We start from the raw sequence: 26,645 nt of genomic DNA on the forward strand, positions 1-26,645 counted from the left end.
CTAGGTGAACCAGGTGAGCTTGGTGATCCTGGTGTGCTTGGTGATCCTGGTGTGCTTGGTGATTCAGGTGTGCTTGGTGATCCTGGTGTGCTTGGTGATCTAGGTGTGCTTGGTGATCCAGGTGTGCTTGGTGATTGAGGTGTGCTTGGTGATCCAGGTGTGCTTGGTGATCCAGGTGTGCTTGGTGATCTAGGTGTGCTTGGTGATCCTGGTGTGCTTGGTGATCTAGGTGTGCTTGGTGATCCTGGTGTGCTTGGTGATCCTGGTGTGCTTGGGGATCCAGGAGTACTTGGTGATCCAGGAGTGCTTGGTGACACAGGTGAGCTTGGTGATCCTGGTGTGCTTGGTGATCCAGGTGTGCTAGGTGATCTAGGTGTGCTTGGTGATCCTGGTGTGCTTGGTGATCCAGGTGTGCTTGGTGATCCAGGTGTGCTTGGTGATCCTGGTGTGCTTGGTGATCCTGGTGTGCTTGGTGATTGAGGTGTGCTTGGTGATCTAGGTGTGCTTGGTGATTGAGGTGTGCTTGGTGATCGAGGTGTGCTTGGTGATTGAGGTGTGCTTGGTGATCCAGGTGTGCTTGGTGATCCTGGTGTGCTTGGTGATCCTGGTGTGCTTGGTGATCTAGGTGTGCTTGGTGATCCAGGTGTGCTTGGTGTTCCTGGTGTGCTTGGTGTTCCTGGTGTGCTTGGTGATTGAGGTGTGCTTGGTGATATAGGTGTGCTTGGTGATCCTGGTGTGCTTGGTGATCTAGGTGTGCTTGGTGATCCAGGTGTGCTTGGTGATTCTGGTGTGCTTGGTGATTGAGGTGTGCTTGGTGATCCAGGAGTGCTTGGTGATCCTGGTGTGCTTGGTGATCCTGGTGTGCTTGGTGATCCAGGTGTGCTTGGTGATCCTGGTGAGCTTGGTGATCCTGGTGTGCTTGGTGATCCTGGTGTGCTTGGTGAACCAGGTGTGCTTGGTGATCCAGGTGTGCTTGGTGATCCTGGTGTGCTTGGTGATCCAGGAGTACTTGGTGATCCAGGTGTGCTTGGTGATCCTGGTGTGCTTGGTGAACCAGGTGTGCTTGGTGACACAGGTGTGCTTGGAGATCCTGGTGTGCTTGGTGATCCTGGTGTGCTTGGTGATCCTGGTGTGCTTGGTGATCCAGGAGTACTTGGTGATCCAGGTGTGCTTGGTGACACAGGTGTGCTTGGAGATCCTGGTGTGCTTGGTGATCCTGGTGTGCTTGGTGATCCTGGTGTGCTAGGTGAACCAGGTGTGCTTGGTGATCCAGGTGTGCTAGGAGATCTTGGTGTGCTTGGTGATTCTGGTGTGCTTGGTGATTGAGGTGTGCTTGGTGATCCAGGTGTGCTTGGTGATCCAGGTGTGCTTGGCGATCCTGGTGTGCTTGGTGATCCTGGTGTGCTTGGTGATCTAGGTGTACTTGGTGTTTGAGGTGTGCTTGGTGATCCTGGTGTGCTTGGTGATCCAGTTGTGCTAGGTGATCCAGGTGTGCTTGGTGATCCAGGTGTGCTTGGTGATCCAGGTGTGCTTGGTGATCCTGGTGTGCTTGGTGATCCTGGTGTGCTTGGTGATCTAGGTGTACTTGGTGTTTGAGGTGTGCTTGGTGATCCTGGTGTGCTTGGTGATCCAGTTGTGCTTGGTGATCCAGGTGTGCTTGGTGATCCAGTTGTACTTGGTGATCTTGGTGTGCTTGGTGATCCTGGTGTGCTTGTGGGTTCTGAGTTTTAAAAAGGAATTTGTTTTTAGTGTGAATGATCAAAGCTTAATTTTAAATTTTGGATTATAGTTGTTTTACTTAATATTTAGTATTCCCTTAATTTTTTTAAAGTGTATTTTGTTTCTTATAAAATTGTTATGACTTTTAGTCTTGAAGTGTAAGAAGTATTTTATAAAGAAATTGGAAACTAGGAATTCATAGCTGATAACTGAATTCTTTTATTTTGCAAATGTAGATCTCCTTGATGTTTAGATTGATATTAAGTATTGCAAAACATAAGCCATAAGTAAATTACATTTAGACGAACCAATTGCTGAATGTTTTCATTAAATCAGTATGTTATTTGTTTTTTTAAGATTAGGTGTTTTATTTTTATCTTTAACATATTTAGATATTTATTAGATGCTACCTAAACTATACATGTCCTGTAGTCAAATAGGTGTTGTTAATTAAGATTTGGTCTTGTCACCCCTTATTTGAAGCTAAACTTGTTTCATCTTGTACATTTATTAAATTACATGTTGTAATATATTGTCTATGACCCGAGTTGCCATCCCCCGTAGTGTTATATTAGAATATTCGAGAAAGTTTAGGGGAGATCACTCCTGGTTTATTTGTTTTAAATTGTTAATTTTAAAAATGTACTATCCTAATTTTTAAATTTAAAATTTTTAAATTCTATATTTTTGTGACAATTTAGGTCATTTTAAATCAAAGTTTAACAAATTTTTATGTTCAGCATTTTCTAGATGTATAATTGTTACCAAAGAAGTTTCATGACTTAAGTTAGTATTACTTTAAACTTTTTAAAATAATTTTATTTCACATTTCAATCAAAGCTTCTTTTAGTATGTGTAATAAAGTCAGGGAAATAAATAAAGAAACGTATAATTTATAAATAAAATAACAGTTTGGTAAAGAAATTTGTATTTAAAGTTCCAGATTGGGTTAGATTTTTTAAAATTAGCAAATAAGGGCAATTTATGAGATAGTATATTAATTAGTTATGAAATGATTTCTATTCGATTATAAAACTTTTTAAACCTTTTTAAAATGATTATTTTTCGAGGTTAGATGTTAAATTAAATCTTCAAATCCAACATTTCTTTAAACTTTTAAAAACAATTATTTCCCCACATAAGACCATTGTTTGACATAGCATGCTTTTCAATAATACTGAGTTATGTCATCAAAAATAAACATAACCTAGTTGAATGAAATAGTTTTCCATTACATTATAAAACAAGAAAAATAACAGCTTAGCTTTTTTGTAAGTATTCATATGTATATAATAAGTTTAAATTTATAAATTAAGTTGCCATAAGACCCCAAGAGACATTAGATAATTTATTTTATCTTGACTGTAAATTTTTAAATACTGTAGATTATTTTTTAAACAAGCATACCTGTACATTTAACAACTTGAACTGGTGTATCCGTATTTGTAAAGGCAAACACAAATTCATTCAGTGTGCTGATAACAACACTATTTACATTCTGAAATTGTTTTAAAATATTAATCATCAAAAACACAATGTTATTTTCTATATGGGCATATGTATAAAAATTAATAAATTAAGAGTGATTGATTCCATAAATATATGTATTCATTTTTAGATTAAAAAATACAAATACATAAAATATGTGTGTAAATTATTTATTTATATATTTACTAATAAAAAACTCACAACTAAATTGTACGTCCTTGTATTGGGAGGAAGCTGTACGCCTTCATCTGGGTTTACCACAAAACTCACAATAGTAGAATCTTCATATTGGTATGGAACACCGTCTGTCAAGTCTAAACATAATTTAAATGGTTATAAAGGATTTTTCTCATGATTAAAATAATTTGAACAATAAACATGATTGATGTTTTTTTTGGACTGATTATTTGTGATAATGCTCCACAATGAAGTAAAAATTATCCATTATTAAATATTACTATGATGAATACAAATATAACACAAACAAATTATATATATATATATATATATATATATATATATATATATATATATATATATATATATATATATATATATATATATATATATATATACAAGTATAGTTAATTTTAAAAGTTATAAACATTTTTATTCATGAATAAATGAATTTAATGTATTAAATGTATCTGCTTAAAAATACATCCACACAAACACTCACATATACTATTTTTTAGTGTCTATAGAGACAAATAATTAAAATTCCAGCAATTTCTGTATGTAGAGCTTCTTTTCTTATATGTATTCATCCCTTCCCCCCACCCTTGACAGAAGAAACTAAATAGTCTATGACCCACCCATAAGGTAACTGCTTTAGAAAGCAAACATCATAGGCAACTAGCTTGTGCATATTAAGGCCAACCAAATAATTGATACAATTTGTTGTTTTGTGGTATACAGCTTATGCACTGACAACAATTTTCCTAAACATTTAAGCTGGAGCCAATTTGTTAAATATCTTAAAACATACATAGGGCAAGCACCCTTTCCCCAAATTATTCTCTGATAAATAGTCAAGATAAGTCAGTTAGAGAGCTGGATAGACAGCCATATTAAGTAAATAATAGAGAAAATGAAGCCTATAGCCTAATTTAATATAAAATAGTTTTTAAATATTTTTTTTTAAATAAATGTTTCAAATTTAATAGAAACGCTTATCTTACCAATGAAAGTCTCTAATTTTGCTTCATAGTCTTGATCTAAAGAATAAAGTAATATTATTAACTAAAATGGTTTTATAATTCAAAATAGTGACTAAGAACAGTGCAACTATTATTAGAATTAAAATCAGGGAAAATTAAATCTACAAATATACAATAAATAATATTTAGCACTTTAGTTTTTAAAAATATAAAAGGTAAGAATTAACACAGAAAGTGAATAAAAATAGCCTTACCATTTTTATAGATAACAGTTGCATAACGTCCGGTTGAATTTATAAATTCCTTAGACTGAAAAAAATGTATATAATTTAAGACATGAGTATAATGCCAAAATTTAAAAAAATATTAAAGCAATACCATTATGCTGATTTTAATGAACATATTTATAATTTAAAGTAATTGAATATACAAACATTACTACTATACAATAAATGTCTCTTTATTACTGTGTATTATATTGATAACAATTAGGAATTATTAGCTAAATTTGTGTCATTTAATTTAATTTTCAAATTGGTAAATAACTGTGCTCAGCGTTTCTTAAAGTAATAAAATGGATTGTGTCTGAAATTATTTCAAGCATCTCTATCAGGAGGAGGGGGTGGGGCAGTGCTATCCTCCCCCGGGGCATGGTTACCATTGACCTGAAAGAAACCCTGGATGTGTATAAAGAAATGGTTAATTACCTGGGTATATGGGATGGAAATGACAGTTTCTTGTGCATTTGGCCCATTAGGATTTACATCAAGCAGTGATGATTCATTTTCAGCTTTCAGAATAACAAGCTGTTGTTTGGAAATAGCTAGAGAATTGTCAAAAACTGGTGTAACTGTCACAAGTTTATCCTGTGGAATTATTACTTCAGCGCAAGGAGTAGTGCTAGGGTATCTTGGTGTGCTTGATGATCCTGGTGTGCTTGGTGATCCTGGTGTGCTTGGTGATCCTGGTGTGCTTGGTGATCCTGGTGTGCTTGGTGATCCTGGTGTGCTTGTTGGTCCAGGTGTGCTATGTGACTCAGGTGTAGGTGTAATAATTGTTTCAGTTGTTCTGTTAGGTGTTGTGACTGAAGAGAATATTTACTGACAATGCATTTTTTACAAAAGGAAAACAAATAATCAAAGAAAATAAAAAAAAAAAGATTCAGGATCATAAGGTAAAACTTAAAATCTCTATTGTGGTTTTTTAAAACTCAAATTAAATTTAGTTTTAATATCAAAAATGCCTTTTAGTTCATTTAAGATTTATTGTAAGTAATGTGAAGTTACAATTTAAGTTTTTGCTAAAATATTTTAGTGTTTTCTACAAAAATGGTACAGGATAATGTGGATTTGAAAATGTTATTGAATATTGTTCTTTAAAATAAACAGTTAAGTTTTAACAATTGTAGAGAGCTTTTTTTCAACTGGTAAATAATGCCAAATGGTACTAAAAAGGGAGAATATGATCAGGATGTATATGCTAGAGGTGACCATCCAACATCTATTTCTTTAACAAAACAACATACCAGTTAGCACTGGCATTTAATCAGCACACATTGACACATAAGTTGTTAGGGACACTAAGGAATTTAATACAAGTAAATCTCACTGTGGCTAGCTCAAGTTTTACAAACTTTTAACATGATGGTAAACATGCTAAATGTAAATCTGTAACAAATCAATAATTTAGACTTTATATTTTATCATTCACTTACAGCATTCACTTGGTGGACATGGAGATTCACAAAGGTTCAAATAGTTGTCTAAACATTGACCATTGCAATAGCCTTGTGAACAGTTTCCCACTGAAAAATAATTTGTAGACATGTGTAAACTAGTAACTAATTTTAAACAAACACGTCATGATTTTTTTTTTCTGTTGTGATGACAAAAGAACCACAGCTATTACATATGCTATCTGCTCTTTATACTTACATTGTCAGGTACATAGCATGAAGACTCATTCAGAACATAGGTTAATCTATTCTATTGGGTTAGCAATAGAATGCTCTATCTTTAATGTTTACACAAAAACAATTATTAACCTTAGACACAAAATAGTTATATTTAGTTGACTTGAATCAAGAGGTAATAATTCTTAGACAAAATACAAGGAATTAGTTAAGTTTTAAAAAATTTCTAAGAGATAGACCAATGTCTTGAGCCTCCTCCCCGGGAACTTGGTTAAACTAGATTTTAAGATCAGCAAATAATCAAACCTTTAACACAGCCCTCTGCTCCCTTATAAATAACTTCAGCTCCTGGAGTAGCTTGAGTGAGTTCAAAGGTGAATTTTATATCTTGAATGTTGTTGGGATTAACAGGTCTGAAAGTCACATCTGAGCTTGGTGCATCAACCTATAAAAATAAAATGGGAATGTTTGACATTTTTTTAAAGATGTATTTTGTCAGCTGAATGAAGTAATAATTTCTAAGCTACACTAGAAAAAAAAGGGTTGAAATAAAAAATAAATAAGACATCAGTGGCTTGATGTAATTCCATGAAGACTTAACAATAGTACCTGACTAGTAACTAAACTTCCATCTTTGTATTTGATAGCAACTGAGAAAGATTCATAATTCCCAGTTAAACTGAACTCTATACTTTGAACACTTATTTGTTCAACATTTGGTTTTGTCCCAAATGAAACTTGAATTTCTAAATTGTTGCTGTCAGATGGCTTAAAAACATTGGAGCTACTGGAGATGGGTCCAAAATATGAGGAGGTCAAAGTTGTGAAATCTTTTGCACACTCTGTAAAAAAAATGAAAGTGAAAAAGGCTTTTTATAGCATTCTAATTTTAGCAAATTTACTTGTAAATTAAATTAAATTAAATTGGTGGTTTCTATTTTGAAATTTTTTTAATAAGTAAATAATCTATACAAAGTATTCACACATGTATTGTCCTAACAATCTATTTATAGCACTATAAATTGTTTCAATTATTTACCTTGTGGGGTGGTTGGAGTTGAAGAATATGGGGTTGATGAAGGCACTAAAAAAACATAAAGCTTGGTGAGTTATCTTTTTAAAAACAATGATTAAGCTAACATGTTGGGATATAGAAAAATCTTGAAGAAAAATTGATACACTTCTTTTTAATTTAGGTTGAAATACATTTTTAAAAAAGGAATAATAAAGAATTTTTTTTACCAATTGACTCCATGCAAACATCTATGTAGGTTGATGCGATTGTAGCTTGTGTTGTTATTGTTATTATATTAGCCTCAGCCTTATACACCCCATTGAAGTCCATTGGACTTTGTGTTATTAGACGGTTCTGCAAAAAAAAAAAACCAAAAAAAAAAAAAAGTGTGTGACATTGAAAAATAAAAAGTTAGTGCATTTTAGTAAATTGAGTTATAATGTACACATACACTTATGGCTAAAACCAAATACAAATCAAGAATACCCAGAACATTTAATGTATCAAATATATTGACTGAGCATGCCAAAGGATAAACATAAATGAACTTACTTCAATGATTGAATTGCCAGCAATGTTGGTTATTCTCACAGTCAAATTTTTACCAACACCATCTAGAACTTTAAAGCCTATTTCATAGAGGACTGGGGTCACTCCACTTTGTATTTCAATAACCAAATCAACAACATTTTGCGGTTTCCAACCAGTTGGACTAAAAATGTTAGGAGCAAAACCATCTTCTGGCACTGTCTTTATCTTAAGATCTTCTGATGGCTGGGTAAATCTCTTCAATGTATGCTGGCATTCTAGTGAAAAGAATGCACATTGAAATTGAAAACCATAAAAAAAAACAAATAAATAATTTTGTACTTGAAGGTTTAAGACTTTACATAATATACAGAAGTATAAGGTGAGATTTATTCAAGCAGAAGTTTAAAAATAGTGGTGTAGTTTTTTTAATTTATTCAAGCATAAAATTAATCAACTCCCAGAAAAAACCCACCAGCCTTTATTTTACAAACAGCAATAAAGAAATATATCTTGGCATTTTAAAATGTCAGTCTCATTGTCTTAACATTTCTTACAATTACTTGCATTCTTAGGTGCTGCTGATCTAAATTAAGCCTAAGTGTTAAAATGTAAGAAAATTAATGCATAAAGAGGTGAAAATATAGGCCTACATAGATATAGAAATAAATAAAGAAGTAAATACTTTTAAAAGTATCTTTACATTATACAGATAAAAAAACAAAAGTTATATTTTACTTTCAGTTTCTGTTGTCGTGAATGGAGTTGCTGAAAAGAAAGTTAAAAATTTTAAAATGAAACTTTATATTTTCATTTATAATTGTTACAAGTAAATATTTATCTAAACACATTTTTAAAAAAATATGTACAATTTAAGATCAAAATAACTTTTGATACATCTACTTTGACTAAAGGTTAAGTGCAACTTACTGCAACCCATTTCATCAGATCCATCACCACAGTCATCATGACCATCACAGTGGTAGTCTTTAGGTATGCAGTAGGTTTGGTTACAATGTGTTTCATTGTGTGGACAGACTGCAGAAAAAAATATTGCAAATAGGGATAACTTCATAATAATGTATTTTAATTAATTGAAAGTTTAAAAAAAATATTCATTAAGCATTTTGCAGATAATAAGCTATAAATGTCTTACTTTGACAATCCTTTTCATCTTCACCATACCAGCAGTCAAAATATGAATCACAAACAGAGTCCTTGTCAATGCAATAGTTGCTCTGATTACATTTGAATTTTCCCTCATCACAAACAATGTCTACAAAAATATATAAACATTAATGTAGATCTTCATTTTGAAAGTGAAAGATGATATATCTAAAAAAACACAGTAAAACAAAAATTTAATAAGAAAAAAATTTATAATACAATAATATTAACTTGAAAAGAAAGTAAACTTTATTATAATATGCCCTTTCATTCAAAGGATAACAGTGTATAAGTGTACAAATTCTATATTAAACTTAGTTTTTAAAATGCTTTTTGTTCTCTCACTTTAATTATTTCCATAAAATTGAATAAAGCAATATACCATAAAGTAAATTCTTACCACAGTCAGTTTCATCAGATGAATCCATGCAATCTGAGATTCCATTGCAAAGTGTATTATTTCCCACACATTGTCCATTTTTGCAAGGAAATCCTTGGCATTTTTCTCCTGAGTAAAGTAAAGATCGCTTGTATGTTATATTATAAAATTATACAATGTTATATTCAAAGTTAATTATGAACCTAAGTAAAAATATGTATTCTAAATTAGTTGAAACTATTTACATCTGTCATTTTTTATTTTACAAAAAATGCTTGCGTCTTCTAATGGTTACAAACCTCTATAATAATTTATTAATTTAAAACAAAATGTAAACAATTTTCTAAGCCATACCTTCACAGCCAAATTCATCAGCACCATCTCTACAATCAGGTTTTCCATTGCATTTGAGCAATTTATTGAAACAATGACCGTCATTGCACCTGAATTCATTATCACTACATTCATCTTTGCATGGATCTCCAGTGCATATGAGTTCTCCATCTTTGCAGTTACTGTTAAATAATCACAGAAATGGTAAGCATTTTTTGTATTTTTTTATTTGTACTAATTATTGAAAAGAAAGCTGTACAATAGAATTGTGTTTCTAAATTTTATTGTTTTAAAACAAAAAAATAAGTGTAGGCAGTATATCAATACTAGCATGGTTAGAAACAAAGTTATAGCCCTATTTGATTGGAATCTCTAAAGCCTTGGATGTTATCTTACCAATCTTGGCAGTAGAGTTTTACAGACTCCCCTTGTGGAATTGTTCTGCCTTTTTCATCAACACATGGACACTCAGTTTTTTTAATACAAGTGGATGATTCCAAGTCATCTGGATCTGTGTAAAAAAAAATTATTTTTTTCCCATACTGTTACCTTTAGTTTTTCTCATGTTCAAAGATAATTCTTAGTTTTATTTGATCAGCTTAAATTTATTTTAAACATCATAAGATAGTTTAAAATAATGTTAAATGTAAAAAAAGGATGAATAATCCCCAAAAAAATATGTAAAGCTACAAAATAAAATTAAATAATGTTCACTCTGTGATACAGAAAGAGAACAACAATAGAACTCTATGATATTATTAAGTTTTACTGACTTGATCGTACATAGCCTGGAGGACAGTAGCAACCTTCTTGACAGTTGAGAGCTTCACAGATGCTCTCTGTTGTGTTACTTGGTTTTTGACATGTCTCAGGGCATGTGCTACCACAAGCATCGTACTGAGTTCCACCTTCACACTGTATTGCTGTAAAATTAAAGTATTTAAAATAAATGCTTCATACGTTTTATTTTGATAAAAGTTTGTACGCTTTACTATTAAATTATAAAATTAGCAGCTTTAAAATGGGACAAAGTTGTGTAACATACGGCAATTCTTTTGGTTTCTCCAACGAGCTGGTGCATTGATTCTGTTACAGAATGCTGCATACTCAGCTACAGCCTCGCAGTAGCATTCACAATCACCACCCAAATCACAGCTAAAGAAATGAAAATGAAATTTTTAATAAATTGTTGAATATATTTTTATTGAATAGCCCCCTAAGCATTATGAGTTGCCATACAAAGGCTTAAAATCCCAGCCACTGCAAGAATAATGAATTCATGAAGTATGCAAGTATTAGACGTGTGTCTTTATAATGATACTGTAAAGTAGGATGGTGTCTGAAATCCACAGCTGGCCATTGTATAGAAAGAAGACAATGCTAAAAGTAGTTCCATTAAGAAAAAGTATATAAGAGAAAGAATTTTTAATGAACTTGAAATGGTTTGAATACAGTTTCATTTATTGTGGAAAAGAAAATATAGAAAATAAGCAATTTTTATAGGCGTTAGTAGTGATTATACATACGCGCAGGATTGCACCAAACAGTTTTGATAAAAGCTGAGTGCTCCCCCTTGTTTTCTACACTGAGCAAAAGCTTCACCTTCCAAAATGATCAGACAGGCTTTACGTGCCCATGCTTCACGAGGTGATCCCTAATAGATGAAAACAAATTTGGAGATAAACAATGTACAATTTTATATACAAACCAGATACACATCTATAAGCCTTGCAGTCAAACCTCAGATTTTTGTCTAGATAAACATTTGATGTCTTGATGTATAACTTATGGTCTTTTGTTTTTTTCTTCATTCTGTCTGATAGTGTTAACTAAGTCAAGTGGTCATTTTTCATCTTCATTATATAATTGAATATATTTTTAGTTGTCTGCCTTGTTTTAGTGTTGTAATTCTGTCCTCACCCCATACAACAAGTATGTTTCAGGCAGTGAAATAGACTAGTTCACAGTTAAAGTTTGATAGAAAATCATTGACAATTTTAAATGAGGTATTAGGCATTAGAAGTGTAATATAGTGAGACTTGTGAAGTCAAGGGAACTCACTCTTCTTGTATTAGTATTATATTTATACTGTTATCTTGAGTGATGTCCCTTACATGTATATAAATAATTGTCTCTCGTCACTTCCGTCCTCTCTCTTTACCATCATGTAGATGAAGGCCAATAAACGTTTTATATACAACCACATGCTTCTATCGTCAATCCATTATATCTGGCGACAAGGATAAATGATCCACTAGAAAGAGCACCTACTTACTCAAAAAGAGGTTTGCTAGAGCATATGGCATATTGGCTAAGTATTTCTAGAATAATGGCGCTGTATGGCCAAATAAAAGAATTTGATTCGAATGATGAAACCATTCATGATTATCTAGATAGGTTAAGCTTTTACCTTGAAGCTAACGACGTGACGATAGAAGCCAAAAAGAGAGCTGTTTTGTTAACAGTCATAGGGCCTCAACAATTTAGGCTACTAAAGGACTTATGCGCACCAGCTAGTCTAACTACCAAGAGCTTTAACGAGCTGAGCAAATTGCTAACAGACCACCATGCGCCTACCCCATCAAAGTTTCTATGTCGAGCTAGATTTGACGGTAGGACTCGTCGACCAAACGAGTCAATATCAGAATATGTTGCTGCTTTACGTAATTTAAGTGAATTTTGTGAATTCGGAGACACGCTGTCTGACAGACTATGTGAAAAGTTTGTGACAGGTGTAAACAGTCCTGATGTTCAAAGAAAGTTGCTGCTCGAGTCAGATCTAACATTAGAAAAAGCAATTCAACTAGCAACTTCATTCCAGCAGTCATCAGATGCGGCAAAATCTCTAACGCCTTCAGAGATCCATGCAGTAAACAGCAGGTTAGTCAACAAACACCAACTCCATCAGAGCATTTCAACTTATGCTAAACATCCTGCACGTTCAAAGCCTAGATCTAAATCTAGTAATAATTATCAAAAATGTCATCGATGCAAAGGTCCCCATGCATCTCATCAATGCAAGTTCAAGTCAGCAACTTGTTATAAGTGCAGTAGGCAAGGTCACATTGCTAAGGCCTGCTTTGCAAAGTCTTCGTCTGTTGCTAAATCTAGCCAGTCAAGACAGTACCGCAACCAAAGGCAGCACTATGTTAACTCTCACCAAGACTACCTAACCCAACCAATGAACCACTCTACCTGTGAAAATGCTCAAACTGATTCGCAGCCGGATTTCAGCCTGTTCTCTGTGAAATCAATAAGTCATGCTCCCATCAATGTACTAGTTAATATCAACGGTAAGAGCATCAGCTTCCAACTTGACACTGGAGCATCTCTAACAGTCATCACAAAGAAGGACTTTGATGCTGTCACAGGAAAATCAGTGCCTCTACAACCATGTCACAAGTGTCTAACAACATACACTGGTGACAATGTTCCGGTAATAGGAGAGTGTATGGTTCATGTAAGTTATAATGGTCAAAGTGTTAAACTTCCTCTTCTTGTGGTTGAAGGAAATGGACCACCATTACTAGGTAGGAACTGGTTAGTTGATCTTAAGTTAAATTGGGAGAGTATATGTTCATTGAACAATGCAAGAGAATCTAGTCTTACTTCAATAGATAAAGTTATATCTGAAAATAAATGTGTTTTTGGTAATTCTGGATTACTAAATGATAGAACAGTGAAGTTAAGCATTAAAGACACAAATCCAAGATACTGCAAAGCTAGAGTTCCACCTTATGCAATGAGGGATAAAATTGAAAATGAGCTAAGTAGATTGGAATCTAATGGCATCATAAAGAAGGTAGACTATTCCGATTGGGCAACGCCCATTGTGCCAGTGTTAAAGAAGGATGGTTCTATAAGAATTTGTGGAGACTATAAAGCTACACTGAATAAGCAAATAGAGCTAAATAGGTACCCTATTCCTAACATTGAGGAAATTTCTTTGAATTTGGCAGGAGGAGACAAATTCACTGAATTAGACTTTAGTCATGCTTACACTCAACTAGAACTGCATCCAGATTCAAAAGTCTATACGACAATAAACACACATAAAGGACTCTACCAATATGAAAGACTATGTTTTGGCATATCATCTAGCCCTGGAATTTTCCAAGCTGTCATGGACAGTATTTTTAGGGATATTCCAAATGTTTGTGTTTACTTTGACAATGTGTACATAACTGGTAAGAATGACACTGAACATCTTAAAACACTACGTAAAGTCTTGAAAATAGTTGGTGAAAAAGGTTTAAAGATAAACAAAGATAAATGTCAATTCATGCTGACAGAAATTAGTTTTCTTGGTTATATATTAAGCAAGCAAGGTATCAGACCTCAACCTGAGAAAACAAAAGCCATTAAAGAAGCACCCAAACCTGAAAATACCCAACAACTAAGAGCTTTTTTGGGCTTGATAAATTACTATGCCTAGTTCATAGGGAATCTGTCTGGTAAACTATCACCACTGTACAAGCTGCTGCAGAAAAATGCAACTTGGCACTGGGGTAAACAACAAGAAGCTGCTTTTAATACAGCAAAAGAAGCTTTGTCTTCTGACACCTTACTAACTCACTATGACCCAGGGAAAAGACTTATATTAACATGTGATGCTTCACCAGATGGTGTAGGAGCAGTCTTATCCCACATAGATGAAAAGGGTGACAGACCCATTGCTTTTGCCAGTAGATCTTTGAACCAGGCTGAGAAAAATTATTCTCAGTTAGATAGGGAAGGCTTAGGCATCATTTTGGTGTTAAGAAATTTCATAAGTTTCTGTTTGGTAGGAAGTTCACCATCTTTACAGATCATAAACCATTGCTAGGTTTATTTCGAGAAAACAAACCCTTACCTGAGCATGCCTCACCAAGAATTCAAAGATGGGCTATCACACTAACTGCATACAATTATGAATTGAAATACAAACCTGGATCTGAGAATAGTGCAGATAGTCTTAGTAGATTACCTTTAAAAAACCAAAGCCTTAGCTATGTACCAGAAGATGTATTTGTTCTCTTCACTATCATGGATAACTCCAATATAAATGTGAATGATATTAAAAGAGAAACACAAAAAGATGAGTGCTTAATAAAAGCATATGAGTACTGTAAGAATGGTTGGCCTGAAGAGTCTGTGAATGATGACTTAAGGCCATATAAAATAAGAAAAATAGAATTAAGTCTAAAAGATGGAGAAGATGCAGTCCATTATCAGTCAGAGTTACCTAAACAAAGTATTTATAACTTAATAAATGATTATGGTGATATGGCAATTTCAAATGCTTTTAAAGAGAATACATTAGTAAGAAGGAATGTGATCATCAAACAACTTTGCTAACATTATTAGCACTTACAGAAACTAAAAGGGTAACATCAAAAGGAAAAAAAAAAGATTTTTGCCATTTAATACACCCACTTCAAATACTGGATCACAGTTGCAAAGTGATATTGTCCAGGATATTACTTTTAAACAGTATTTTTGGTTACTAAAAAGCACTATCAGATTACCTGAGAAAATTGATCAATCAAAGAAATCTATGTCAGTCAAGGATCTGAATAACAGCATAATACTTCCAGATGCCAATTCAAAAATAGTTCCATTAAATCATGACAAAACATGCATTGAAAGAGATTTTGGAGTTAATGACAATGTGTATCTGAGAAATTATGGGAGAAGGGAAAAATGGATACCAGGTCAAATTGTTCAATGTACAGGACCTGTGTCTTATAAAGTAAAAATAACTTGTGCAGATAATAAGTGTGAATCTGTCAATCCCACCAAATCTGAACAGTTCACACCAACTCAGTTTGTTCCACAACCAAGTTCTGTTGATATGAGTGAACCAAGTAGTCTGGAGTCAGAAAATGTAAATTCTGGAATTAATGATTTTGATCCTAGACCTCCTGAGATAGAGAATCCAGATGGTCAGAATCTTGAGTCACCAAATCAAAAGCCACTGAGAAGGTCAAGCAGGACAATCAAAGTCCCAAATAAGTTAGACCTATGATTTTAAAGGTCAAAAGGACTTTGACATCATTGTTTTGTATTTTAATTATGTTGTAACATATTGTGCATTGTTTGTAAGGATGCAATCTACCATAGTGTTCATGTTACAATATAATTGGTGATTTTAGGATACTGTAAATTGTTCTATTGAGAGATGTGTTGTGTTTACTAAGGGTAAAGGGATGTAATATAGTGAGACTTGTGAAGTCAAGGGAACTCACTCTTCTTGTATTAGTATTATATTTATACTGTTATCTTGAGTGATGTCCCTTACATGTATATAAATAATTGTCTCTCGTCACTTCCGTCCTCTCTCTTTACCATCATGTAGATGAAGGCCAATAAACGTTTTATATACAACCACATGCTTCTATCGTCAATCCATTATAAGAAGTTTTAATTAAAAGGAATGCATGTTTAGGTTACTAAAAAGGAAAAGATTTGTTAACCAGGGTTGGACTGGCCTGCCTGTCTACCTGCAGGCAAAAACCAGGTGGGCCTGCAGGATGGTTCTGATTTTTTTTGTCCATTCCTTTATAAATCTACCATGGCTAAAATTCAGGATTTGATGAAAAAAAGCACAATGAAAACTCCAATCTGGGGTTGGAGATCCTTTTTAAAATTTCCCGGGCCTCTAGGACACAACCAGTCCACCATCAATTATCTGATCAATAATTAAATTTATTTTTATAAAAATCGATAACATAGAAGTATGTTTTAATAAATTATTTCCTCACCTCACAAGTTACAACTGTCTGATCTTCTGTCATAGTACATTCATCTGGATTAGCTATCCAGCTCTTTGCAAGTTTGCTCAATGTGTCTTTTGGTAGATTGTCACTACCAATGCTATCATCATGAGCATCCATGTTGAAATTACCACACAACCCTTTTGTTTTATTGTAATAGTTGCCCCCAACTTCAATGCTCAGTGATGTTCCTGTAATAAATAAATATATTTAAAAAAAAAAAAAACTATGTTAAATTTAAACTATTAAATTTGATAGACTGTTTACATAAGATTATAGCTGACTGTTTTTGTTTAGGTATATGCCTTCTGAGTTTGGTTAGCTAATACAATAACTGTGCTCAAATATTTGTATTCAATACTGTAAAATAAACGGACAGATAATTACAATGAATGTTTAAACATATTTTATAAAATTAATCATGCCTGAAAACTAACTTCAATTTTATGATATAAAAATATTTATTATATATATTTTTAATACAAATTTTAAAATAAGAAACTAATGCGAACCTTTATCCCATATTAAAGCCATATTTGGAGTTGTAATTGTCAAGATAATGCCATTGTCAAAGATATGTATAAAGTTTCCCACATTGTTTTGATATACTTTGTTTCCCACCATAACAGAGCTGGGTTCAGTAGATCTTAGGGTGATTGGTGCATTGATATATGAAGTTTCCCATGTCACTTGGTACAAGCAAGTTTGTTCTGTCAAATATAATAAATTGAATAGTAACATATTATATTAATCTGCAACACAATAAACAACATTGACAAAATTCTGTTGGCATTAAATTTATAAAGACTAAAGTACATTAAAAATACATACGTGATGAGCCGCACTCTGTTGGTTTAATTTTTATAGTGTCTTCATCAGTCTTAAACATTATAATCTCACACTTAGAATCAAATGAGAAATCACTGAGAGTTGAGGTGTCAAAAGATTTTAGCTTCATGGATGCTCCAGAGACTGTGCAAGTGCCTGTTATTAAAATAAAATACTTCAGTGTTATTCTAAGATCTTACTTTCAATTAAAAATATAAATATTCTTTTTAAGCACTTTATAGGAACAAAATTTAAGGAAGTATATATAAAAAAAAACTTCACCAAGCTAACTGAAAAATAATTTTCACCTGAGCAAGTTGATGTTCGTCCTTCCTGTGTTTCTAAGACACCATCATTACAAATTCTGTAGTAAAAAGTCGAAATTTTCAATATATAACAAACTGAATAATTGTACTTTTACATACCCAAAAATAAATCTGGCTTGAGAGCTTCAGTTAAAATTAAGCTAACCAGATCTAAAAAAAGGTACAACAAGTAGAGCAATTCTGCACATATAGGATTAAATGCTAATGTAAAGTTCTTTTAAATTGTCTTCTTTCACAATAAATTATGAATAATCACAATTCACAATCTTTGAAAAATAGTTCTTAATAAAAAACCAAAACCATAATTTTTTTTTAAAAATCAATAGATGTCTGTATAAATTAATTCTTTTATAAATAGGATAAGCTGAAAATGTTTAACAAATGTTTTTTCTCAGCAGTATTCACTGAGTTTTACAAATGTGTACTTACTGTGTAATGCAGTTGGTAACAATGCTTGCACCATGAGGGTAGTATGTGCCTTTGTTGTAGCAAGGGCAATGTTTGACACAGAGTCCAGTCTAAATTAGTAAAAAAAATAATAATAATAAATTAGCTAAACCCTATATTTTTTTAATATTAATAGCACATTTGTAAATAGTAATTTATTTTATATTCATAGTCTGTTTTTAAAATGTTTATAATTTTAAAACTACAATAAAATTACTTGAGTTTGAACATCTCCATCTCCACAGAAGCATGACTGTGAACTAGTTGCAACATTGATACAGCCTTTTTCTGTGTAGTATGGTTTGGGACAGATCTGTCTGGCACATGTGGGGTCTGGGTTCTTGTCAAGTAAATCTTTTTTAGAGATGTGTAATTTAGCACAGATCACTTCTTCACAGTTTTGGTCACATGACAGTGTGCTGTTCAAGCAGGTACTGTTATAGAAAATTGACAGAACAAATTAGTGCAAGCAATAAGCTATATACAATTACTCTCACTTATTTTCCCCAGTTCATACCAATGACACATGTGGCAGATAGAGTTCATCTGTTTCAATTACATTGGCAAACAAGGGGGATAGTGTAGTCAACACTATGTTCAGCCAGCATAATTTCCCTAATGGATGGATTCAAGGATGCCCTTCAGACTCAAGCCTGGGGCTCAAAGTTATGACTTTCAAGTTAGCAGTCTCTACAGTCCGACCACTCTGTCCCATGTATATAATAATTACAATTCATTTTTAGAATACTTAGCACACCACATTTGAATGAGACTTTCTCAAATGGCTTTAAAGTTTTGTTTATCAGTACAATAAAGCTGAATATAGCAACAAAATATAGCAAAATGAGTTGATGTAAAAAGTAATAGACATACCATTTTCTACATCCACTCATGAATTTGTCATCTTGAGCATAGAGTTTGTCTGGAGCTGTGAAGTCTTTGCAACCACATTCAGCTTTGGTTACACAGACTCCTTTGTCATTCATAAATAAGCCTTCAGCACAGCCACAAGTGTAAATGGTTTCTGGCTCACAGTCTCGGAACATGCTTCCATAGCAACTGGCAGTACAGACATCCACTTTTGTTCTTTGGCATGTGGTATCAGCTGGTCAGAAAAACAAAATATTTCACATAATCTGTTATTGCGAGAAAGGTTAATAAAATAAAAATATCCCAGGCCTACACCTAAAAGATGTTTTAAATAAATTAGTGGGAAAGTAATTCACCCAGCTGAACTTTTACTTAAGCTTTCAAACAATTGTGCTGTTATAGAAAAGATTTAAGAACCATTCATGATTAGCGTATCTCAGAAACAAATCAAAAATGTTAATTATTTAGTTTTAAACGAGTTGGATACAAACTGAAAAGAAATCCATATCACAGTGCAAAGTATAAAATGCTTCTGTAAAGGGTTATGTGGTAAAGTCTGTACATAACCTACAGGTTGGTTTAATTGTTAGAGCTCTAGCATGCTCTAACACTACTAATGAAGACTGTTTAATTAATACTTACAGCATGCTCCAGAAATACTACTGAAGACTTCTTGGAAGTTAACATTAGCTTGATAACAAAAAGCCTGCAGTGTTTGGCATCGTGTAGCATCATCTGGGGCATTGTTACAAAACATGACAGCCATGTCACTATTCACATTGGCGTTGGATGGTTTCTGAACATCATTGATAGCTGCACAGCGGGGATCCTAAGGCAAAAATAAATTAAACATTTTGAGTTGAATAGATTAATATGTCTAATTAAATAATTAATTATACTAAGTTTGCAATTCTTGAACAAAATGTACATGAAAAACAATACCTGAGTTGATTGTGTCACTTCAGCAAAAACAGCCTCCTTGCATGTGGTGTACATCTCAACGAATGCCTGTCCATCCATGATAGCATTAGAGGGGGACATCAGATCATTGTCTTTGTTGTTGTCAAAGTTACCACAGATACCTCTTATCTGAAATACAAAAGATAGTAATTATTGCTTTCTCAAATTAAAATTTGCTTATTTTGGTTAAAATGAATAGTTTCTTTTGGGTTATTAGTTTTCAAAACATCATCAGTGTAACAAATATTGACAATTTATAGATTCATCATAGAAAGTTTACAACAAATTTAACTACAATCTTCATGTATTGTATTAAAAATACAAAATATTTGTTGGACGTAGATGGTTAGTTTGATATTGGAACTGCATAATCAATCAGTATTATAATATTCTAAACACTCTCTTCAGAGTAAATGTTTAAAAACTTTTCAATAAAATACATTCATGTGTTCAAAATAATTAGTAATAGATCTTTTAAATGTTAACTCTTAGTTTAAATGTACATACTTTGTCTCTAAACATATTTATTTTCAGCTTGATGTACAATTTTCCATCTCGATAAGACAGCAGACGGATTTTGCCTCCATCAATATCACAAGCAAAAGCATTTTTGGCAATTTGTCTGAAAAAATTAAATGAAGCATTTGATTCATTTTAAAGTTTTTTTTTGCTTTTTTGCCTGCCTTTAAGATCACCTAATAAACAAACATTTTCAACAGATAAAAAAATAATATACAACTAATATTCTATTCAAGCAATATAAAATTTCAAAATATAATGATTCAAGCAATATAAATTTTAAAATAATAAACAAGATGTCACCACAAGATATAATTGCAGCATAAAATACCTGATGTAAACATTGGGTCTAAATGCATTCTCCATTACTGCACCAGATTTGTGAATGTCCAAACGACTTGTGATATTTTTGTAAGTAATTGAAACATAAGAGGGTGTAATTGTTTCACCATTTTCATCCTGAGTGCTTGTAAGTGTACCATAAACAATCTTTAATCCTTCTCCCTACAAAATAAAAATGTAAAGAATAATTGAATCAGAAAACCTCTACAGTATATGCGAATATATGTACACATATAATACAATTATAGCTTATATATATATATATATATATATATATATATATATACAACGACAAATTAACAGAAATCTTCTAATTTTCAATCAATTCTAAAATAGTTATTGAATTACTAAACAATCAAAGAAGAGAATAAAGCTAACTTATCGCAGTGATTACTGAATATATAAAATGGAAGACTTACTGAAGCAATAGTCATTTCACCGCAAGCGTTTTGAATTCCATACATGTAGTTATCAAATGTCTTTACATAGCTTCCTCTTAAAACAATGCAAGTTGATGAGCATTTTTCTGGACTATCTGTGCAATCCCATAGACCAAGGTAACCACATTTGCTGTAAAGAAAAAATGTATTTGTCACAAATATTTACCAAAATTTAACATCACTACTTGCTTGATACAAAATAAGCCCACTGTCTGAGATTTTATTATTGAAGTTACATCAAAATTAAGGGGTTATTCACAAAGTTTGATACATTTAGAGTGGGAATGGAGGGGTGAAGTGTTGTTGAGTTTTCATAAAATTAGTGTAGCCTTATCATACACCATTAAACTTTATTCAACAAATATTACTTATGTCACTCTAACACCATGTACAGTTGAAGTGGCTAATCATAAACGAAATGTTACCAGGTTTTGCAGTGATCTCCGGACTCAATGACATCACCACTGTTGTAGTAGCGACCATCATCTCCCCTACACTGACAAGTCTCTGGTGCAACACAAGTGCTGTTGATTTTGGCCAAGCCATCAGGACACTCGCAACCCCCATAGGGTTGAGTACGGCATGTGCTTCTTGTGTAGGAGTAGAGTGAGGCTCCGCAGGTAAGTGGGCATTTGTTAATGATGAGGCCATTAAACTGCATAGGTTGTTTGCAGGTCTTGGCTAAAAGAATGAACACACAAAACCATTAATAAAAGTAACACATAAAAACCAAAATAATCAAATATAAAAACTTAAAAACATATTGTCACAATCATGGTTGATACATAATGAAACAGGAGTCATAATTCCTTTTACACCGTGGAAGATAGTAAAATATGATTACTTAATAAAATTTTATATATAGTAAATATAAAGAGAATCATAGATAGAAATGAGTACTCACGACAAAGATTTTTGGATCTCCATGAAATAGCTTCCCCTGAAGCGAGTGTGCCCAATGTGTGGTAAGCTGAGAGAGCTTTACAAACTGCTTTGGTTGCAGCTTCAATTCCACCAGCAGCAAAAGAAGTACAATAGGATTGACGACAATTTTCTATACTGGTTTCAACAGGCACCTGGTAAATATTAAAATAATTTAAAAAAAAAATTTCATAGGTGTTTCAAGAAGAAATGAAATTAAATAAGCTCAACATGGACAGACTAGGATTGTTAAATAAAAAGAACACAAATGGCAAGATTTATTTGTGGTTTATTTACAAGTTTTTATAACAACTGATTGATAAAATTGTTTAAATGCTGTTTTTGTTTTGAGAAAAAAACTGTTTTACACTAATTATCTCCTCTTATTGTTTGCTTGATAACTGACAATCTTTTATATAGTGTTGCAAAATGAATAAAAATAAATAATTTAAACATGGATTTCATCCCCTGCATGAGCCATCAATTGAATCTTTTTATGATTTTTTTTGCAAACATAATGATATCACATATTACATAATGATCATGATTCTTTAATTAGTTTTAATAGTTATGTCAAGTATAATATTTAAAAATATATTTGTTAATACTCACAAATGGATGGTATCTGTACATAATGAGAAGCAATGGCTGACAAGCAAGATCAGCCTTTGTTGTCAATTCAGGTGTTGGACACTTGGAGAGACCTCTTCCACACTAAAATACATCACAATCACAAATTAACAAAAGTTTCATAAATATATTTGCATTGGAAAAATGTTTACAATAATATATGATAAAATAAGTACAGTTTTTCAGTTTTAAAAATGAATACAAATGTAAACTAACTAAGGTGACTTACTGGTAGATCTGTATTCTTGTAAATATCAAATATACGCTGAGCTCCCATTTGTGTTTGAAGACCATACTCATCTAGAGAATAGAGAATACACATTATATGTAATTTCTCTATTTCAAAGCATTTAATAATGCACTAACCAATCCTGTGTCTTCTCTATCATAAAAAACACAGCTTTTGACTTGGAATAAAAATAAATGAAACAAATTGCATAGAGATAAAAAAATTGTTTAAAAGAGATTAAGAAAAATTATTTACCATCAACATAGCCATTTGCATTACCACAGACACCAGCCATATTGGCAATGAGTGGTGAGTTTTTCATAAGAGTGATTGAGCAAGTTCCATCAGTTTCAGTTCGTACACTTATGCCATTACTGAACATAAGGTACACAGCCTTTGAATCTTTATCATACTTCATCATCAAACTTCCTATTAAACATAGCATGAAATACATTGTTAATAAACTCTTTTTATAAAAAAAACAGTATTTAAACTGCATTTTCAATTGATATAAATTAGATACTGCAGTCAAAGTTGAATAAATCTTAACACAAATGTAATGCATATATGAGCTAGAAACTTAAATACCTTTGTTGATGGATGTTGGTGTGTTGTCTGGGAGGGCAGAGGCATCGTAACTGTCAGTAGTTTGACCATCTGTTGATGTCAGGATTGGGCCATCCAATGTGTATGTGTAGGTAGGGCTACCATATACAGTAATTGTAACAATCTGCAAATAAATATACATACATGGTTTTATTTAAAACTTCAAAAGTTAATTTTTTAAAAGGTACTTTAAATATAGGCATATGCACTTCAAAATTTTATGCAGAAAATAATGCATTTAAGGTAAGTTTTTTTAATTTTATTCACATCATCAGGATTAAATGTAAATGAGGGATACAATTTAATTAATTGAAATAAAGTTTCTAATTACAATACCTTGTAGCATGCACATGTGTTCATTGGTTCGCAGTCAGTGACGGAATCAATCCTGATCTGAGGTGTGACTACGAGACCAGCACCACAGTTAGTTTGATAGGTGTACTGTAGAGAGTCAAATGTTCTGTACCAGCTTGGTCCAGATGTAACACAGGTGACGTAGTCAAGATTGTTGTTGACTTTAACAGCTTTGTCTGCAAAAAAAATGTGATGCTCTAAATCTATGTGTCCATGACATAAGACAGCTTTGTGATATTCTAACTTTCTAGGCTGTATGACATGAAAGTGTTTTGTGGTGCTCTATCTATGAGATAAGTACAAACATGGGTAAATCTGTCATGGTTAATGAATTAACAACTAGGATAATAGCCCAATAGGATATAGATCTAGGCCCTATATGTAATTATGTTTTTTTTACTGAAAGGACCAAAAAATTTCAATTCAGAAAATATTTACATATTTAATGAATCATATTAATCACGATTTGAAAATAATTATAAGTAACATATTAAATTACTTCAATTCCATTCATTTTTAATTGTCATTTAATAACAATGCTGAAAATTGATAAAACTGAAACGATCAGTAAATCTCAGTGACAGTTTGTCAATTATCTGCCCCTTCCTGATGTCTTTTGTTAGCTCTAAGATTGAAAACATCCGTGATCACTCGACTGGTGATTGATTTCTACTTCTAAAGCCTGTTATTTCCCCGTTTATTGAATATGATAATCTTTTAATTAATTTTTAATGAGTAATTTAATATTAAAATAGATTAAAATTTTTGGGTTGTCATAAAACCGAGTGCCAAACACTGTGACCCAACGCTGCGTTATAAAATTTAAAAAATAAGCATGGGAGGCAATTACAAAAAAACTCACTTTTTTACTTATCTCCCTTATTAAAAAGTTATTTGCAAAATTATTGTTGAGTTGTCCTTTCATTTAAGGTAATGGGAAAAAAATGCAGCACGGAATGGGAATTAATAGTTTGTTAACAATGAAATGTGAGGAAGCACACACATTCCAGGTTTTTAACCAGAGAAGCACAATTAAATAAATGCATGTATGTTTATTAGCCCGATCATCTGTTGTCATCTATAAACTATGTCCTACCTGTGTTACAAGGTGAACAAGCCAATGGACTAGTCTGACTTCCCCAGGATCCGGAGAAACCATCAACACAACACTGACCGATCTCCATGGCCTGAGGAGAACTCAGATTTCCCTGACAGCCTGTACCCTTGTAGCAGTACCTCAGCGTGCTGTTCTTCAGAACTGAAAGGAATTTACCACTTTGATAGGAATTCGTGGGTTATAAATTTAAAAAAAAGCAAACTAAAATGCTTAGCAACCATAGTTTTTACGGAGCTGATTATAAAATTAAAGAAAAAATAAGTCAACCTTTATATTGCTCAAAATATTTTACGAAATATTACAACATCTAAATACAGCTGCTAAAATACACTTGCCTATAGGGCCTACTTATTAGAAATATTTTTCTCTAATAAGTAACATAACAGAGCCCTGCCCACACTAAAACAGATGTGTCTCCACAATAGCCTAATATAATCGACATATCCTGCAATAACTTGGTACAATCGACTTGTAATCGCGTATTGTTTTAACTAAAAAGCATATTAGATATAATCGACATGTCCCTACAGTAGTTAGATATAATCGACATGTCCCTACAGTAGTTAGATATAATCGACATGTCCCTACAGTAGTTAGATATAATCGACATGTCCCTACAGTAGTTAGATATAATCGACATGTCCCTACAGTAGTTAGATATAATCGACATGTCCCTACAGTAGTTAGATATAATCGACATGTCCCTACAGTAGTTAGATATAATCGACATGTCCCTACAGTAGTTAGATATAATCGACATGTCCCTAAATTAGTTTACATACCATCCCACTAAAACATCGGTGATAGACATATCACTACAGTAGTTTACATACCATCTAAGTTCTCCTGACAGAGTTTTCCTGTGAAGGGTGAAGTACACAAGCACTTTGGCAATGCTGTTGGGTAGGTCTCTGCTTCAACGCACTGACCTCCGTTCATGCAAGGTGGATCACATACAGCTGCAAGACATACAAATGACAGGTCAGCCCACTTACTATATAAAAGGTACTATATAAAACTATCGATCTATACAAATACATATATCTGTCTATGTATATAAATATGTATATATCTATACAAGACTATAATTTTATATACATTTATCTCTATTTGTAGGCCTATCTATATTATCATCTATAGCTCTATATAAATATATCATTATTGGCCTGTAACTTTAGAGACAGAAAGAGGAGAGTGTGTTGTGTCTAACAGTTATATAGATATAATACACTACATATAACAATAATTGTGTCTTACGCTCTTCGCAAGTTGGACCCTTCCAACCTTTGCAACAAGCTGCTCTTGTGATTGTATTTGACCTGTGGGTGCAGTAGACATCACATGTATATGATACATTTATATATTATATAGAGTTTAAATATATGCATACAAGTTTATATATTATACCACCTAATTATTTTTTTTATACTTTATAGTTTAATTTATTATAAGAATTCAAGGATTTTCGACAAGAACAACTAGAGTATCTTCAGCAATAAAACGCAACAAACCTTGCATAAACACATATTGCCGTTTGACTTGTCAGGTCGGGGGTGGAGCTGCCGTCTATAGCGCCGACAAAATACACTCTGGATGTCTC

The 26,645-nt window shown here is 32.8% G+C and overlaps 1 protein-coding gene across 1 annotated transcript; it reads right to left on the bottom strand.

The window, feature by feature from the left end:
- Positions 1 to 26,360, bottom strand: LOC131957051 (SCO-spondin). The gene is made up of 45 exons (XM_059321752.1): positions 26,303 to 26,360; positions 25,879 to 26,004; positions 25,025 to 25,186; positions 23,911 to 24,104; positions 23,557 to 23,698; positions 23,224 to 23,397; positions 22,969 to 23,039; positions 22,722 to 22,823; positions 22,093 to 22,264; positions 21,614 to 21,869; positions 21,168 to 21,318; positions 20,738 to 20,910; positions 20,395 to 20,509; positions 19,870 to 20,016; positions 19,570 to 19,756; positions 18,931 to 19,162; positions 18,275 to 18,491; positions 18,040 to 18,128; positions 17,593 to 17,648; positions 17,288 to 17,440; positions 16,969 to 17,166; positions 16,445 to 16,647; positions 11,228 to 11,355; positions 10,747 to 10,856; positions 10,475 to 10,624; positions 10,098 to 10,212; positions 9,723 to 9,883; positions 9,390 to 9,497; positions 8,979 to 9,098; positions 8,753 to 8,860; positions 8,561 to 8,590; positions 7,847 to 8,100; positions 7,522 to 7,648; positions 7,319 to 7,363; positions 6,889 to 7,121; positions 6,586 to 6,724; positions 6,082 to 6,171; positions 5,075 to 5,451; positions 4,622 to 4,676; positions 4,389 to 4,424; positions 3,409 to 3,521; positions 3,127 to 3,217; positions 1,262 to 1,720; positions 290 to 306; positions 1 to 36 (listed from the first exon to the last, which is right to left on the bottom strand). Exons 2-45 carry the CDS (start codon positions 25,982 to 25,984, stop codon positions 1 to 3), a joined length of 6,402 nt encoding a protein of 2,133 aa, XP_059177735.1. The 5' UTR covers positions 25,985 to 26,004; positions 26,303 to 26,360.
- Between the last annotated feature and the right edge of the window lie 285 nt (positions 26,361 to 26,645).

Source organism: Physella acuta, unplaced genomic scaffold, assembly GCF_028476545.2.
Source record: "Physella acuta isolate Inbredline_101_S28 unplaced genomic scaffold, ASM2847654v3 ptg001199l, whole genome shotgun sequence".
Classification (NCBI taxonomy): domain Eukaryota; kingdom Metazoa; phylum Mollusca; class Gastropoda; family Physidae; genus Physella; species Physella acuta.

What these genes read in the sequence shown, in the direction of transcription:
- LOC131957051 (XM_059321752.1), bottom strand. Translation starts at nt 25,984, where the DNA reads ATGAACGGAGGTCAGTGCGTTGAAGCAGAGACCTACCCAACAGCATTG. An exon ending in ACCAACATCCATCAACAAAG is followed by an intron (nt 23,398 to 23,556) that starts GTATTTAAGTTT and finishes TATGTTTAATAG; the next exon opens with GAAGTTTGATGATGAAGTAT. An exon ending in ATGGAGATGTTCAAACTCAA is followed by an intron (nt 18,129 to 18,274) that starts GTAATTTTATTG and finishes TTACTAATTTAG; the next exon opens with ACTGGACTCTGTGTCAAACA.